Source organism: Manihot esculenta, chromosome 4 (assembly GCF_001659605.2).
Source record: "Manihot esculenta cultivar AM560-2 chromosome 4, M.esculenta_v8, whole genome shotgun sequence".
NCBI classification, from domain to species: domain Eukaryota; kingdom Viridiplantae; phylum Streptophyta; class Magnoliopsida; order Malpighiales; family Euphorbiaceae; genus Manihot; species Manihot esculenta.
In genome coordinates, this window is record NC_035164.2 from 22,152,795 (window position 1) to 22,171,647 (window position 18,853).

The 18,853-nt window shown below is 37.4% G+C and overlaps 1 protein-coding gene across 4 annotated transcripts; it reads left to right on the forward strand.

Annotated features, from left to right (window-relative positions):
* Positions 1–10,165: 10,165 nt before the first annotated feature.
* LOC110613915 (outer envelope protein 39, chloroplastic) lies at positions 10,166–18,201 on the forward strand. Of its 4 annotated transcripts, XR_002487686.2 has the most exons (12): positions 10,166–10,400; positions 10,540–10,606; positions 10,704–10,739; positions 10,900–11,044; positions 11,252–11,410; positions 11,587–11,657; positions 11,740–11,818; positions 12,291–12,406; positions 14,406–14,553; positions 15,753–15,793; positions 15,910–15,979; positions 17,572–17,882. XR_002487686.2 is itself a non-coding variant. In XM_021755329.2 (11 exons), exons 1-11 carry the CDS (start codon positions 10,367–10,369, stop codon positions 17,481–17,483), a joined length of 984 nt encoding a protein of 327 aa, XP_021611021.1. In that variant the 5' UTR covers positions 10,166–10,366; the 3' UTR covers positions 17,484–17,562. The 4 variants fall into 4 exon arrangements, 3 of the variants coding, with proteins under 3 accessions (XP_021611021.1, XP_021611020.1, XP_021611019.1); XM_021755329.2 differs by lacking the exons at positions 15,753–15,793; positions 17,572–17,882 and adding an exon at positions 17,425–17,562; XM_021755328.2 differs by lacking the exon at positions 15,753–15,793 and having other exon boundaries at positions 10,168–10,400; positions 10,486–10,606; positions 17,572–18,201.
* Positions 18,202–18,853: the final 652 nt, after the last annotated feature.

Sequence of the window (18,853 nt, forward strand, 5' to 3'; positions counted from 1 at the left end):
TATTTCTTTTAATCAATACTAGTTAACAGTTTTTTAAATCCAGGGATTGATTCTGCCGGGGGATCCGATCAATGGATTAATGATTTAATGGTTTAACAATTTGATTGTTTAAAATTAGTCAAATATATAAATTAATTAAATGTAACGCATTAGTATAAATAAATAAATTTAATTGTAATTGTTTAAAATTAAAATTTCAATAATTATTAGGTTCTATTTTAGATTTTGCCTAAATATTCAATTTTAAATATTATTATTCAACATCTAACAGTTACCATGCTAGCATTAGGATGACTCTCTATGAAGTTTTTAAGAAAAAATAAAAATAGCTGTGAATAGGCAGAAGAGTTATGCAGATATCCACAGAAAGCAAACTGTCTTTCAGGAGGGAGATATAGTAATGCTTAAGGTGTCTCTTATGAAATGGGTGATTCGGTTTGAAAAGAAAGGTAAACCAGTTCTAAGGTACATCGGACCTTTTGAAATCTTGCAAAAGATTGGGAATGTAACTTACAAGTTAGATTTACTTGCTTTCATGGAGAGAATCCATCCGGTTTTTCATATTTCTATGTTACGAAAATTCGTGTTAGATTCAGACAAGGTTTTTATTGAGCCTAATGTAGAGATCCTAGGAAATCTCACCTATGTTGAGCAGCCAGTACGAATTGTAGACACAGATCAGAAAGTTGAGAAACAAAGAAATCACGATGGTAAAAATTGTAGAATCACCATAATATGGTAGAGTGTACCTGGAAGTTAAGAGAGTTGATGCTTAAGCAGTACTCTCATCTCTTTTGAAGTAAGTTGTTAAAATTGGTTTTATGTATTTTCTTGATGTGTATGCTATGCTATGTTTAGTTGTATGGTTGAAAATTTGAGGACAAATATTCTTAAGGGGGGAAGAATGCAATACCTGACTAAACTCCAGTGTCAGAATTTCAATTTTTCGATGGAAGCTCTATTGAAATCTGAAATCTAAAAAATAAAAATTTTAAAAGGGTAAAGTGGATTTTTATAAAATAAATTTGAAGCTTTTTATGATGTGTTAAAAAAAAAGTTTTATAAATCTTTTTAAGGTTCGGCTGTCGAACCTTCAAATTCGACCGCTAAAGGTAACTTCTCTAGCCACCTATAAAAGGGGCTTTGCTCGAAAAGGAAAAAACTTTTTCTCCATTTCAAGCAGAGGTAAGTCTCCTGCCCTTCTTCTTCTCAAATTCTTCCTTTTTATAGTTTTCTCATGAGTTTTTTTTACTTTGATTTTGAAGATTTGAGTTTGAATTTCAAGTTTTAGCCGTGGGATCTTCGGAGCTCATCCCTTCTTCTCCTAAATCTCTCCCTTGTTGCTTTGATTTTGTGTTCTTCAAGAGGTAAGCCTATTTTCTCAAACACTCATCGCTTTTGGGCTCTTTATGGTTGTGTGTAGCTTGGGTTATGGTATTAGAATGCATGCAAAGGTTAGGTCTTTTCTTCTTTTATATTTGAATATTTAATGTCTATATTATGAATGGGTTGTATGTTGATGTCTTGTGGAATGCATGCTTAAGATTAGGTTAGTCTTAAGTGTTCTTAGTATGTTGAGTTGTAAAGGGTTGCTTTTGAGCTTCTGCATGTGAGGTTGGAAGTGTTTTGGTAGCTATGGTTTAAGGCAGAATCGAGTTCTACCTTGCAGAAGAACCTAGGTTCGGCTGCAGAAACAAAGTTCGACCGCTGAATCTGCCTGTGGAGGCATCCTTTTGGTCGCCTAACTTGCCTTCGAGAGTTTGACCTTCAGATCTGTAAGGAAACTTTAGGTTGTCGAACTTGTCGCCGAAAGTCCCTGTTCAGCCTTTTTCAGCTTATTTTATACATTTGTTCTTATATGTTTATAGGAGTTTCTTGTGGTAGTTTTAAGTATTGTAAAAGTTATGTTTGATCTCTCATTTAAGTCTATTTGTGTATGTTTAGAGACTTGCAGCTAGATAACTGTTTTAGAGCTAGACTTGCGTCAGTTAGAGGTGAGTAGAACTAAACTGAACTATTATTTTAAAGAAATTAAACGTTTTAAGCATACTCATGTATATATGATTGTAATACCCGGCTAGAATCCGGCACCGGAATTTCTGTTGTCCGGTGGAGTCCGGGGTGTTGGGGTTCTATATAAGGGTAGGAGTTATGTTTTCTAAGTGTTATGATGTGTTTTATGGTTTTCCAGTTCGATAGTTTAGCGGTTTGAAGAAAACATGATTATGGCAACTTTAGCCAAGTTTGGCCGCCGAAGGTAAGTTCGGCCGCCGAAAGTGCTCAAGGTTCGGCTTCCGAAGTTTAAGTTCGGCCCCCGAACGTTGCATGGTCTTGCATGTGATTGGGCAGCCGAAGATGAGTTGGCCAGCGAGCTGAGTCATGGCTTTTGACAGATGTTGGCCTCAGATTCTTGCCATAGAATAGGCCACGTCTCTCATGACTAATCTGCAAATAATATTGAGCTGCTCATACATTTGTTTTTTCAAAGGTTTTGAAAGTTTGGAAACAAAAGCTAAAGGTTTTGTGAATTTGAGAGTTTGAGAAGAGTTGGTTCGTTTCCCTTGTTCAGAGTGTTCATCTTCTTGTTATAGGAGGTAAGTGATGCTCTTGAACATGTTTTTATGTTTTCTGAAGGTTTTATGGAAGTTAAGGGAGAAAGATGCATGCTTCGGGTATTAATGGTCGTTTTAAAGATTTATGCATGTATACATGTTTATGTGTTATGTTTGTTTTGTTGTTTGGGGTTATTAGATAGTTTTGAACCCCTGTGAACATATACTTGAGTATATGTGTATTGACTAGTTGAAGTATGCATGTTTGGAGAAGTTGAAGGGAAGAAGGAGATGGTTTGCCGTTGAAGCTGAGTTCTGGATGAACTCAGGTTCGGCAGCCGAAGGTTCATTCGGCCGCCGAACCTCCTGCATGGTGGCTTGGTTGCCACAGCTTGCCCCCGAGTGTTTTTGCATGTTCGGATCTGTTTGGGGGATTCGGCCGCCGAAGGTGCTTGAGTTTCGTCTCTGGAGAGGACATTCGGCCGCCGAACCTGCCGCCGAAAGTGTTCTGTTCAGCTTTTCTTTTGCATGCTTTGCATGAGTTTTAGAGTGAGATTAAGGGGATTCTTGGGTAGGTCAATAGAGTTATTTTACGGTAGTTTGGTCCCTCATTTAAGTCTTTATGTGCTTATACAGACCAGAGGAACCAGAGAGAGCAGCAGTGAGTACTGCTCCAGAGGTTCAGAGCCTGCAGAGTCGGTCAGTCCAGATAGCCAGAGGTGAGTGGAACTAAACTTATGACTTTTAATTGAACCACAAACTGCTTTTAGCATATCTCATGCATCATGTTTATGCCATAGGTTGATTGCATTAGTATTCACGAATATGTTGCATTGCATCGTTCTTTGGTGATGTGAGTGAATGCTGAATGATCCAATAGTTTCAGACAGGAAGTCCAGGAGCCTTTGACTACGCCCTGGCAGGTATAGCGAAGTCCAGGAGCCTTTGACTACGCCCTGGCAGGTATAGCAAAGTCCAGGAGCCTTTGACTACGCCCTGGCAATGGTAAGTACAGAGGTGTTATATACACATATACATATATGACAGGAAGACCAGGTGCTCGATTCTACGCCCTGGCACAGAGTTACTGGGACTATGTGGTGACAGGTTTACTCTTGATGTGGCTTGTCTGTGATATGGTGCATTCCATGAGATCATACTTTACTGAGATGTTTTACTGTTCTACTCACTGGGCTATAGAGCTCATCCCACTCCCTTAACCCCAGTTTTGCAGGTTCAGTGTACAGTGTACAGGGACAGTCCAGCAGAGTACAGGAAAAGTAAAGAGATCTGTAATAGCTTAGAGTGGACATGTAATATGAAAGAGATGTAATAGTTGTTGCTTGACCTAGTGATGTATGTTTTGTACATGATCTGTATATGTATATATGTTTTCCTGTATGTGAAAACCAGGCTTAACAGGTATGAGTTAACCCAACTAGAGCAAGCTCTAGTCAGGGATACAGAGTACAGAGTACATGAGTACAGAGTACAGAGATAGTGCATGCACAGGTTAAGCCTTGGTTCATAAAAGAGTTTTATTTTCACAGAAAATGTATGATCATGTATGAGGTTACAGAGAGTATAGCAGGCTTGCTACGGGTTCTGGCGGCCTTAAGCCGACCTGAATCCTAGCGCCGGTGACGGTCCATTTTGGGGTCGTTACAGATTGGTATCAGAGCCCTAGGTTCACATGATCGGACCTATAGAGACAGTGTTGGGCTCAGACAGGTTAGAAGTGGTCAAGCACAATAGGAAATCATGTCCACTAGGATAGGGTCTTGAGTCCTATCTGTTATGATATGCCATGAGTGTTGCATGTGTATGATTGCTATGTGTTTCTGTGCTAAAGTGGTATGTTATATGTTGTGTTTCCAGAGTAAAGATGCGAGGAACTCGTCGATCAGCTCGATTGACTGGAGTCCCACCAGAGAATGAGCCAGCTGCTCGTCCTCCTGCATTGCCAAGGGCAAGGTCTCAGAGATCTAGCAGGGAAGGTACGTCAATAGACCCTAGAAGGTCTGTCGACGAGAGCAGAAGAGGAACAGCTAGGGGAGGATCAGAGGAAAGGAGGGAAGCTATGGAGATTGATCAGTCTAGAGATGACAGCATGGGTATAGGCAGTTTTGAGGAAGGTATGGGAGAGTCGCAGGGAGGTGTTCAGACCTCAGGTTTTGGCTATCCAGAGTATCCGATGGGAGGTATGTCGGAGTACTCGAGTTTTGTGCCATATCCTCCTTACATGCCTTCTATGCCTTATCCGTACTATCCACCATATCCTATGTATCCCTCTTCCCCTATCCATCCAAGTGCAGCACACCTAGAGCCAAATGAACCAGTACTACCACCAGAACCAGTAGCCCCTGTTATTGACAGACATGAACCTAGCTCATCTGGAGGTAAAGTCCAAATGACGGAATACTTGAAATTGGATGCTCCTAAATACAACACGGGAGATGATCCATTTGATTACCTCAGAGCAGTTAGGATGATAACCAGTGAATTGGGAGCAGATGATAGGAGAGCCATTGAGATGGCAGGTTTCACATTAAAATGCAAGAAAGCCAGAGAATGGTTTAAGCATTATGTGGAGCCTAGAATGGACAGCATGTCATGTGGAGAGTTCGCCAATGAGTTTGCAGGGTGGGCTTTTCCTGACAGTTCGAGGGAGATGAAAGTAATTGAATTCGAACAGTTGAGACAGACAGATGAGATGAGTGTTGATGAATTCACAGATAAGTTCCTGGATCTGCTTCAGTACGTGGGTCAAGCCTATGATACTGATCAGAAGAAAGCAAGGAGATATACTATGAGACTGCATCCTAGGTATGCTTCCTTGATTCTTCCAGCAGAAAAGGAGAGTTTCCATACCATAGTAGACGCAGCCAGGAAAATGGAAGCTAGTGCCAATATTCAGAAACAGTCAAAGGCACAGGCTTCGGGTTCTAAAGCCCCCACACCAAGCAGTAAAAGATGGGATAGAGCAAAAGGAACAAAGAGTAAGTTCTGGAATAAAGTCAAGTCAGGTCTGGGAATAGGTAGTGGCTCAAGCTCTGGCACAGCTCCAGTCTGCAGACGATGCGGAAAACCACATGGAGGAGTTTGTCGGTTGGGATCTACAGCTTGTTTTCGATGTGGACAGGAAGGGCATATTGCTCGGGATTGTCCGCAAATGACTTTTGCACCATCCCAGCAGATGAGTTCAGGCAGTGTGGTACAGCCAGTTGTACGGCCAGTAGCTCCAGTCATGCCTCAGACTAGTGGCAGAGGTAGAGGGAGAGGGGTAGCCTCTACTTCAGCAGCAGGTTCCCGAGGTGGAAATCCGGTAGCCCCAGCACGGATTTTCACAGTGACACAGGAGGAGGCTAACACGTCGAACACAGTGGTGTCAGGTAATCTCATCATTGGGTGTTCAGATGTGTATGTTTTAATGGACCCCGAAGCTTCTCATTCCTTTATTGCTTCGAGAGCCATAGAGCGATTGGGTTTGATCAGTTCTGAGTTAGAGTATCCTCTCTGGGTCAGTGGACCTAGATGTGACCCATCAGTGGCAGTGTCAGTCTGTCGGTTCAGTCCAGTGTTTATCGAGGGTAGATACCTTCCAGCTGACCTTGTGGTTCTAGATTTGACGGATTTTGATGTCATTCTAGGGATGGATTGGTTATCTACATATAGTGCTACGTTGGACTGTCGAGAGAAACTAGTGAGTCTCAGAGACCAGGATGGGTCAGAGTGTGTCTTCAGAGGAGACAGGAGAGGTACACCCAGAGGTCTGATTTCAGCCCTTCAGGCTCGTCGTTTGCTTAGGAGGGGTTGTCAGGGGTTTCTAGCTCATGTGAGAGAGCTAGACAGTCAGGTGAGGGAACCAGCCACAGTACCAGTAGTCCGAGAATTTCTCGATGTGTTCCCAGACGATTTGCCAGGACTACCACCTGATAGGGAGATAGGGTTTGAAATTGAATTACTGCCAGGTACCAGACCTATCTCTATTCCTCCCTACAGGATGGCGCCAGCTGAGTTAACAGAGTTGAAAGAACAGTTGCAGGACTTGGTAGATAAGGGTTTCATCCGCCCTAGTACCTCACCTTGGGGTGTTCTAGTGCTCTTTGTCAGAAAGAAGGATGAATCCCTCAGACTTTGTATCGACTACAGACAGTTGAACAAGGTCACTATCAAGAATAGGTATCCCTTACCTCGGATTGATGATCTATTTGACCAGCTAGCTGGAGCAGGTTGTTTCTCGAAAATAGATCTGAGATCTGGGTATCATCAGTTGAGAGTTAGAGAGGCAGATGTGCCTAAGACAGCTTTCCGGACTAGATATGGGCATTATGAGTTCTTAGTGATGCCGTTCGGGTTGACTAACGCCCCTGCAGCATTTATGGATCTCATGAACAGGGTATTCAGTGAGTTTCTGGATCACTTTTGTCATTGTGTTTATCGATGATATCTTAGTGTATTCCAGAGATGCAGAGGAGCATGCCCAGCATCTGAGGATCATTCTGCAGACACTGAGAGAGCATGGTTTATATGCCAAGTTCTCGAAGTGTGAGTTTTGGTTACGGAGCATTGCCTTCTTGGGACATGTGGTATCAGCAGAGGGTATTGAGGTAGACCCCAAGAAGATAGAGGCTGTAGCTAACTGGCCCAGACCCACGACAGTGACTGAGATTAAAAGCTTTCTGGGACTGGCAGGTTACTACAGGAGGTTCGTTCAGAACTTCTCAAAGATAGCAGCTCCTATGACCAAATTGACTCAGAAGAACCAGAAATTTATCTGGTCAGACCAGTGTAAAGAGAGCTTTAAGGAGCTCAAGAGGAGATTGACCACAACACCAGTGTTAGCTCTGCCTGTGAGTACTGAAGAGTTCACAGTGTTCTGTGATGCATCTCGAGTGGGATTGGGTTGTGTATTGATGCAGAGTGATAGAGTAATAGCTTATGCTTCTAGACAGTTGAAGAAGCACGAGTTGAATTACCCTACCCATGACCTAGAGATGGCAGCAGTTATCTTTGCACTTAAGATGTGGCGGCATTACCTCTACGGGGTTAAATGCGAGATCTTCACCGATCACAAGAGTTTACAGTACATCTTAAGTCAGAGAGAGCTGAATTTGCGGCAGAGAAGGTGGGTCGAATTGCTCAGTGATTATGATTGTAAAATCCAGTATCATCCGGGTAAGGCGAATGTTGTCGCAGACGCCTTGAGCCGGAAATCACTAGGCAGTTTATCCCATATAGCAGCAGAGCGGAGACCAGTTGTGATGGAGCTTTATAAGCTCTTTGACGAGGGATTACAGCTAGAGTTGTCTGGTACAGGTGCGTTGATAGCACAGATGAGAGTGACACCTGTGTTTCTGGAGCAGATAGCTCAGAGACAGCATGAAGACCCTGAGTTAATGAAAATTGCCAGGACTGTTCAGTCAGGCAATAGTGTAGAGTTCAGATTTGACAGCAAAGGGATCCTTCGCTATGGGAGTCGACTTTGTGTACCAGATAGGGGTAGTGTGAAGGAAGACATTATGAGGGAAGCTCATAATGCGAGGTATAGTGTTCACCTAGGAGCCACCAAGATGTATCAGGATCTGAAAAGGGTCTATTGGTGGCCAGCCATGAAGAAAGAAGTGGCGCAATTTGTGACAGCCTGTGAGGTGTGTCAGAGGGCTCATCCCACTCCCTTAACCCCAGTTTTGCAGGTTCAGTGTACAGTGTACAGGGACAGTCCAGCAGAGTACAGGAAAAGTAAAGAGATCTGTAATAGCTTAGAGTGGACATGTAATATGAAAGAGATGTAATAGTTGTTGCTTGACCTAGTGATGTATGTTTTGTACATGATCTGTATATGTATATATGTTTTCCTGTATGTGAAAACCAGGCTTAACAGGTATGAATTAACCCAACTAGAGCAAGCTCTAGTCAGGGATACAGAGTACAGAGTACAGAGATAGTGCATGCACAGGTTAAGCCTTGGTTCAGAAAAGAGTTTTATTTTCACAGAAAATGTATGATCATGTATGAGGTTACAGAGAGTATAGCAGGCTTGCTACGGGTTCTGGCGGCCTTAAGCCGACCTGAATCCTAGCGCCGGTGACGGTCCATTTTGGGGTCGTTACAATGATTAGGTTGTTTGCATTAGAATTTACGAATATGATACATTGCACAATTAATTGTTATTATGGATAGATGTTGGATGACCCACTGACCCTCAACCATGCTATGATATGTTATGACGGATATGGAAAAATCAGGTTTGCCCATTCTACGCCCTTTGCACTATGTAAGGGAAAGACTAGAGTTGTCCATTCTATGCCCCTGACAGTATGGATATGTTATGTTATGTTTAAGAAAAAGTCCTGAGGAGCACCCATTGTGGGCCAAGTACTATTAGAATTATGGAGGGTTACTGGTGATAAGTCTACTTTTATGTGAATTGTCTCTATTGTAACACATTTATACAATCATATATTTTATTAAACTGCTTTTGTTTATGTTTATGCTCACTAGACTATTGTAACTTATTATTTTCCCCCTAACTCCAGGTTTGCAGGACCAGAGTTAGGTTGGGATGTCAGCAGAGTTGTTTGGTATAGTTCTGATGTAATAGTATAGTTATGGACATGTAATAATTTGTGGATCATAATTGTGTTTTGCCTGAGTTTCCTTTTATCACTTATTTATGATCTTTTATGTAAAAGTTTGAAAGTTTAAACTATGTTTAACTAAGCTTGAGGTGTATAATGTTAACCATACTGAAGTATTTGATTAAATCTCTAGTATGAATTTTATGGTTTCAATTATGATGCCTGTAGAGATCGAGTTTTAGTTAATGAAATGGAAATATTTTTATATACTTGTATGATCATGTATGAGATTATATTAGGTGTAAAAAGATATATAATAGATTTGCTATATTTCAATGATTTTAAGTCCATTTGGATTTAATGCCGGTAGCGATCCGATTTCGAATCGTTACATAATAGTATTAGAGCCCTAATCATTTTTTAAAATTGAAAAATAAAAAAAAAAGTCAAAATGAAAATTTCCTTTTATACTGTAAAAGCAAAGAAAGACTAATTCACGGTTAATTTTTTAAATTTATTTATTAAAAATATAATTTATAAATATTCTTATAAAATATATAATTTAAATTTAATTTAATTATTCAAATAATAAGTATTGTAAAGAAAATTAAATTCGATCCCAACATTAATTATTTTTTTCATTTCATAATTTTTTTCACTTCACTTTTTTACACATATTAAATATAATAATTTTTATTAATTTTTAATTATATTTTAAAAAAATATTAAATTTTATTAAATATTAAAAAATAATTTTAATTAAAAATTTTTTTAAAAATAAAATGAAATAAATAGGATTTTAATAGTGAATTTGTATATTATTATTATAATGAAAAAAATAAAATAAATAATAATTTTAAGATAATTAAATAAAAAATGGATAAAAAGTATCATATGGGAAGGGTATTATTTTTTAAATTTAAAATCAATCTTATTCCAATTATATACTTTTACATTTATTCTTTCGAATTTTGAAAAATACACACTCAAATCCGAAGGAAAAAAGAATTAAAAAATTGCATCTCCACGTGCAAGTAAATCCCAATCGAGAAGCAAAAAATCAGATAACAAACTTGGGTCTCGGGAACTCTTTTTGCCCTCAAGACAAGCATCCCAAAGCAAATACCTTGTGTGCACTTTCTTTTCTGCAAATTTTCTGTCTGTCTCTCTCCAATGTTCATTCTCTTCATATTTCTCTCTTCCATTCATGTTTGATTCTCATATACTGTTAGTATGGGGGCTCAAAAGAGCATCCATGCCGGGAAAGGTCAGTTTATAGAGAAAAATGCATACATATGATGAGTGTTTTTTTTTTTTGTTTTTTTAATTTCTTTTGTTTTTGACCGCTGCAGTTCTGTTTGATGGTTTTTAAGTTTTAAATCCATGGGTTTGTTTGTCTGCAACAGCTAAGATTGATGTCAATGTTGATCTCACTCATAAGTTATGTGCTTCATTGATGCTCCCTTCTCTCAGGTTCTTGTCCATCTCCTTTCTTTGAAATTTTTTACCGAGTAATTAATTTTCCATTTCTGTCACTTTCTCTCATTTATGCACTCTCTTTATGTAACAGGAACGCTGGCAGCCCTTTTTCACTCATAATTGGGAGGTATGTGTTTTGTCATGTCATGGTTTTGTTTGGGCAGTGACAAATTTTTGTTGGGATTCTGGGTGGCAGAATAACGCAACATGGAAAAGTATATGGTTGCACAAGCAATGGCAATTTAGGAATGTGGTTTGACATCAAATTTAATGGGTTCTTTTTGCAGTCTATGCCTCAAACACCCCAATTTATTTGGTGGGAGTGAGAAGCTTGATGTATCATGGGACAAGGGGCTGTATGATTCAAATGTATTGATAGCTTATAGGAGGCCAAGACCCGAATGGCTTGCTCAACAATGTTTTATCATGCAGGTGAGCATCTATTAAACCTTTTACTGCTGTTCTTTTATTACTGAGAATTAAGAAAAGATGGAATACTAAACTGGCATTAGAGTTGGGGTTTTATGAATCCATAACCAAGTTGATTCTATCAATGAAAATCCAACTAAGAATTTGAAGGAAAAGGTTTGACTTTGTGCACTAATTCACAATATTTTATTTCCTGTTTATTTGGCTCAGCATTCTGTTTCACCTGAAATCGGCATCCATGGTACACCAGCCGACAATTTCTCTCGTTCAGGGAGTGGAGGTGTGAATTTGTCTCGATTTTCAGTAGGCTTGGATCTGAATGAGCCTGCAAGTTCCCAATGGAGCTGCACAACCAGTATTAAATTTGAGGTTAAAGACAAGTTTACTGCGACTTACATAGTTATATGCAACTTTTGGGCCTGTTGTTTCTTTGTATTATTTCAATCTGCAATGGATGTTGTTTCTTTGCAATTTTTTTTCAGTCTGCAATTCATGTAGTTAATTAGATTTGGTATCAGAAATAATAGTAGTTAGCAAAAATGCAGCATGTACACCTGCTGAATGATGATGGCCGCTCTATAACTAGTGATCCTGATGGGTTCCCAGTGACTTGCAGGTACCCCTGTCTTACATAATTTAGTTAATGAAGCCACTAGTCTAACATTTACTAAATTGTTGCAAATTTTTGTGAAATGCAGTGGCACTCCTCATGATCATATGGTTGTCTTAAAGCAAGAATCTCGATATGCAAAGGCCAATGATCATAGTTTTTCTCGTGTATTATATCTTCACCTTTTGAATTATAATTATTAATTTTCCTTTTTGATTGAATTTCATGTGCATTGTACTGCTTTCTTAATTCTGTCTTCAAATGCTAATAAGTAAACGTCATTTATGTTATATTGTTTTGTGTTAAATTTGGGCCAGGCCTAACTCACCCCAAAAGCTAGCTCAAGGGGGAGCAGTGCCTATAGCCATATAAGGGGCACATTACCCCTTTTCACAACCGATGTGGGATTCAACACACTCCCTCACGCCCAAAATTTTTACTGGTGCGTGGCACATTTATGGGGTGCCCAACATCGGATGGGAGGCTCTGATACCATGTTAAATTTGGGACAGGCCTAACTCACCCCAAAAGCTAGCTCAAGGGGGAGGAGTGCCTATAGCCCATATAAGGGCATATTACCCATTTCCACAACCGATGTGGGATTCAACAATTTGTAACTAAAAGCTTGACTTTATCCAGTGCAGCATGCAAATAGAACAAGGGATTCCCGTTTTTTCAAGGTGGCTAATATTTAATCGGTTCAAATTTGTTGCAACAAGGGGAGTTAAACTTGGGCCAGCATTTTTCTTGGCAAGGTGAATCTTTTTCCTTTTTTGGTCTTGAGTATATGCTGCCTAGTTGTTTGAGCTAGATTAATGCTAGTGCTGGAAGTAGGGTGAACAAGCAATTGGTTCAGTTCAGAACCGAACTGAACTACTCAACCAAATAGGCCAAATTAATTAGGAGTTTAAACTGAACCGGATAAGGATTAAAACTGAACTGAATCAAATTGAAGTGGTTTTGTAGTTTGCAGTTACAAATTCAGCAATAACTCAAGCAAGACAAAGTCATCAGTGCTAAGCAAACATATTTAAAGGCTTCAAGCAGCACAAGCAAAACAATTTACATTTTACAGCATCAAATACAGTAACCAAATACTTAATGAAAAAAGAACAGAATCTAATGATAAATTAGAAAAAATTTAGCACTAGGCACCATATTAAAACAACTAATGTCCCCAATAAAATGATGAAAATGAAAAAGATAGTAACAATCATGGATTTAATCGGTCGCAATTAAATGAAATAGGCCTATAACAGCCATAACATAATAGTAAGTGGTAATGGCCTATTATTCTATTTGTCTATTTATTTCTGTGATAGTGGCGAGAGAAAATTCCAGAGGTAGAGGTGCTTATCAGCTTAAGAAATTGAAAGGGGGTGAAAGGGGGATGGGGAAATAATCAAGAGGAGGCTTCAGGCATGGCTGAATTGTTGTGGTGTTTTGTGAGGATGGGACAGATAATCCTAACCGATATACAGCTCTACTGCACAGGAATATTATCAAAGTCTTCACTAGCATATGGAACATAAACTAGAAAGCAGTAGAGGTGCTGCATAAATTGATTGGACGTATGTTATATGTTGATTCTGTTATCGCGCCCTTGCTGTTGTAGGTCTTACTAGTAAGAAAGAAATAATTTCCCAATGAAAGCTATTTGGAAAAATTATGCTTCTACGAGGTTGCTTTTTATTAATTTATTTATTTGTCTTCTAGGGAAGCTTCATGAGAAGGATATTGACAAACTCCATGAAAGAGAAAATCTTATAGTCAATAGGCATTATCATTGTAAACTTGCAGTTGAAAATGCACTGCCTACTTTTGAGGTGATTGGGCTAAAAACCTTAGGGAGGCCATATTTTTTCATGGGAATATCTAGGGTGGCTGCAGGGTCAATTGAAAATGAGTTATATTTGTTGAGGGATACATTCTTCATTAGACAAGAAGCAAACAAAAAAAGTGTTAGCTTTAATTCTTCTAGCTATTGTTTGGATTTGAGGTGTGATTGGGCTAGAAACCTTAGGGGAGGCCATATTTTTTCATGGGAATATCTAGGGTGGCTGTAGGGTCAATTGAAAATGAGTTATATTTGTTGAGGGATACATTCTTCAGCAGAGAAGAAGCAAACAAAAAAAGTGCTAGCTTTAATTCTTCTAGCTATTGTTTGGATTTGGTGGAGTGAAAGGAATAGGACAGCTACTGAAAGGGGAAGACTTGTCTTTCTATACTTCAAAAGATAAATGGTTGAATGCTTCAAAAGATTGGTTTAGCTGGAAGCATTTTGTGGATATTGTACTACCTTAGGAAATTTTATTTATTTATTTATTTCCATTATTATTATTATTATTTTTCGGCATTGTAACTAATATCTCCCTTGTTGCATAATGGCACCACTTTGTGGATTTTAATGTGACATCCCCTTGCAAAAAATAATAATAGCATAAAAGATAGTCTAGGATTATATTACTTATGAACGATTAACTTGCCAAAATATAGAAAAAAAATCATTTGATACGATTAAAGTGCGGATAGAAATTATCAACCTAAAAAATTACATGAAATAATGCTTACAGTGGGATACCTGCTGGCCATGTAAATATCACCTGTCTTTCTTTGTGAGCAAGCTGCACTTGTTGCTGTCCCCTTGTGCTTCCTAGAATTAACCAATAGCTAATCATGTTTTTGTAATCAATAATGAATTAATGGTTTATTCTTTTCTCTTTTGCATCACTCTTACCCTTTTTTTCCTGATAGCCTGACAGGTGGTTCCATTGTAGGGGACATGGCTCCTTATCAAGCATTTGCTATAGGTGGTGTTGGTAGTGTGCGAGGGTATGGTGAGGGTGCTGTTGGATCAGGGAGATCATGTCTGGTTGCAAATAGTGAATTAACATTCCCTTTGGTATGTAATGCCTTTATCATTTTTCAGAGGATTGTGACATTGACATATATTCCCTATGCATACTGTTATACTTTATAGTGTTATGATTGCTAGATTCTTCTGAAAAGAGTTGGGCATAAAATGTTCAGTTGACTCTAAACACTTGTAAGGCATCATTACAACTAATCAATTATCAATAGGACAATGTTTAGTTATTTTTTTACAGACTTTTTATAATTATATTTCACATGCTTTGCTATTTTAATATGCTTTGTGAATAATAGCACTCTAAATTTGAGTTATGCTGTTTCATCTTAGATGTTCACATTAATGCATGGAACTGTTTCTTTGTGATGACATAATTATTCTATATGAAACCTGATTGGTGCTATATTATCTGGTTCAGTATTGAACACTTGCTGTCTGATTGCCTTATACTTTCCTTAAAACTCTTTTCATCACAATTTATAAGCTTATTACTCTGCGACACTGCCCTTTAGCAAATCATGTGAGCCTTGGTGATGAACTTCTCAGGGGAAAATTCTTCCTCCCATATAATAACATTTATAGTGGGTACTGAAACTAGAATCGCCAGCATAATTATATCATTTCTACTATGTAAACTTCAAGCTTTAAAGTTTCTCATAGTCAGAAACTATGGACATGAAACAATATATATGTATATGTATGTATATATATATATAGACACTAGTCTTTTATGCTACAAGAAAGCTTGTATATACATTGTACAGAAACAGATAAAGTTTTAAATTGGAGAAAACTGAATAAGGTTTCTTCAGTTTTTTCAATTATTAATGACAAGCTCTCCTTGACACAAAATAAATAAAAATTATTCTGTTTGAAACTTATTGATGACCGACTTAGGCCTAGTATGATGTTGTCCTCTAGTTTTGAATCTGTCTAGTGTAAGCAGGTTGCAATTCTTACTGGGACATGGGAGAGATACAAAAATGCCATTCCTGATAGGTAGAAACAAAGCCCTAGAGTATGATTTTCTTCCACTTCCTATCATGAATACTTAGTCCAAGTCCAACACTAATTCCAGATTAATCATGCCAGTTTTATCATGAGAAATTATAATTTAATCATCTGGGATTTTCTAAATTTCATTCATGAAATGAATGCTATGGACCATGTGAGAATGAGTGGTTAAGAGCTGAATTTATCCCTTTAATTTTGTACTTTTGATAATGGTGTAGCTAAAAGGTTGGAGGGATCAACAATAGGACCATTTTAACATGTGAGTTGCAATTTTGGGCGGCTGTTATGATATTTTGCTGATATTTTCTGTTTAAGATTTGAAATCTAGTAAAATACAAAATAATTTACCTTTCAAGCTGCTTTCTCTGTGGTCAGAACAAGATGTTGGAAGGTGTTGTTTTCCTGGACTGTGGAACAGACTTGGGTTCCGGTCGACTTGTACCTGGTAAGCTTCATATGTTACTTGCATTTCACAACTCACAAAATTTTCTTGTCAATATAATGTACATCTATGCCTTAATTCCTTTCAGAATCATGAGAATGGAACCTTCTTCTTTTTTTTTTTTTTTTTTTTTTTTTTTTCTTTTTGGGAGGGGGGTTGGGGCATAGATGAATTTTAGACAGCAGGGCTTCAAGATTTTTGACTTCTAAGACAAATAATCAAAGTGAAAATTTTAGTGAATTATTTAAATGGTTAAAGGATTCTCATGGGAAGAATTTCCTGTGAAAATAAACAAGGAAAATATAAATGGTTACCGTGAAGATCAATTTGTGTCTTTTGAGTTCAGTTTGCTGTTAATTATGTAGTATGTTTGGGATTTGATGTTGGAGAATTCCAGGGTGCGAGAATGAGATCCACACATGAATTGTTGGCAAAATGCTTAAAGAAATGGGGCAAAAGATTAAAAAAAAAAAATTCCATGCTCTCAGTGTTACCAGATTTGGACTTTGTATTTCTTTATACATTTCCTAAGAGTTTCAAGACTATGCAGCTTGTATTTAAAAAAAGGGCTTTCATCACTTAAAAGTGCATGTATGTTTTTGCACATTTTAGCCATCCTATTTATCTCAGAACATAATTTCTCCCTTGGGAACAAATAGCTCGATGACTCCTAAACTAGTTAGAATCATGTGTCAAAACCTGGATGAGTATAACCCACTCTATAATGCTGTGCATGTTGATGTTAAGAAGCTCATATTGCATGAGGTTAAATATTCCCTATGATGCATTAAAATGTACCAACTTAACATTTAGAATTCTGATCAACTTGGTAACACCTACAGTTTTGCCATCCCTGAAAATAATTTGATAGTAGAAGTATCATTGAAAATTAACGTAACGGGTATGAGAGGTATCTCTAAATTATTACAGATTAGGCCGTTGTAGCCTTCCCAAACATAAGCTGTCCTTGCATTTCAGGAAAAAACATAAGCTGCCCCTGCCTGCAATATTACATTTTTCTGCAATATTGGAGGACAGTGCAGATTAGTAACTCCACGTTGTGATTAGTTAACTGCATAGCTCTCACTTTCTTCCTTTAACAAACAGCCACGATTTATGTAGATCAAAGTGCATCTTTTATGACTGTAATGCTAGAATACCTTTTTCTAATGCCCTCTACTGTCCAATCCCCTCTCCAAAAGAAAATCATATATAGAAATGCTTGAGCTCTTAGTTTGCCTTCTTTCATTTCCTTTTTTTGTTACTTTGTGGACATGGGCAAGAATGGGGATATCTCATGTAATATATTGTGTGTCAACATTATGAAGCCTTTCTGTATATTTGATTACATGATTCTGCACTTTCTTGCTAATAAGCCAGGTTATCTTAACCTGGCGTTAAATTAAAGGATCTGCTTGAACCTGCCCCTCTTTTTTTTTTTTGTGTAGTACTGCCCTCTTCTATTTCCATTAGCGTTGTGATACTAGCATGGCAAAGCAGCTTCTGAAATTTTTGTTTCCCTCCCAAGCCCCACCTTCCCCCCAAAAAATCAACACATGAGCATGTACCCTTATCAGTTTGAATTGGAGTTTCAGGAAATCCAGCACGAAGACAAAGCAAACCAGGGTCTGGGATTGGGTTCGGTTATGGTCTTCGCTTAAAGTCTCCATTTGGTCACTTTCAGGTTGATTATGCCATCAATGCCTTTCACCAAAAAACTGTCTACTTCGGCATCAGCAACCTTATTTCGTAACTGTCTTACACCTCAAAGCTGCAGTTCGACACTTTTTCTGGGTTGTATAAATCCATTATTGAGAAGGGTTGAAGAGTTTTGAATTAACCATTTCGTGCTGCTGGAGACGTTGCAACAGTGTATCACCTGTTCCCATTAAAAAGTTGCAAAGGCTGTAGTGTGTTCAAGCTTACATGTGGAAGATTTTTCTACTTGCAGTGTTGGCCACACCTGTAAAGGAAAATAGTTTTGTCCTTCCTGAATTTTATATTCATAGTGCAAAAACAATGGAAACTTCTTTGGTTCTTTTAGAAATTATTTTTATTTTCAACATTTTCATTGTTGCAAGACTATGAACTTGCATATGCTTTCAGCAAAGAAATATGAGATGTGAATTGTGAAGGGAGGGTTCCATCATTTGTTTTTATCTCATTGTTTGCTTACTAATGGGATTGGATGCAATTTTAGTCTGGTAAATCCAGTCTTTAATTCACATATTTTTTTTTTTGTGAGAAAAAAATTCACATTTTTTGTCATTTTATCTCAAATTTAAGATTAAGTAAATAAAAGAAAAGTTCGAACAGAATAAATGTTATAATTAATTAAAATATTGTTCAACTAAAAAAATTTTTTAAAAAAAAAGACAAATTGAAAAGAGTGTTTGGGAAGGTTAGACTGAATGGAGTCGTGAGGGAGGTATTTGATGGATTAATAATTTCTTCAAATACATAAATATATTATTAAATTAATATAATAAAGTTATATTAATATTAATAACATTAATTATTCTCATATTATCATTATACTTTAAATTATTAATATTTTTTAAATATATATTTTTTATATAAATAGTATAAATATAATATAAATATTATAAAATCTAATTTTTAAAAATTTACAAAAAATATTATGTTTATATTTTTTCATATTATTATTGCTATTCCATTATTATAATATATATTTTTTAATATGATTGATTGTGAAAAATAGATCACTTTTCACAAAATTTAAAGTAATTATTTTTTCGTAAAGTTTAATTGATTTTTTTTTTATTAAAGCAATTATTGTTTTGTTTTGAAAAAAGTGAACCACAAAAGTCACCTTTGTAGTGTATATTATATGTGATATAATGCAAACTGAACTTT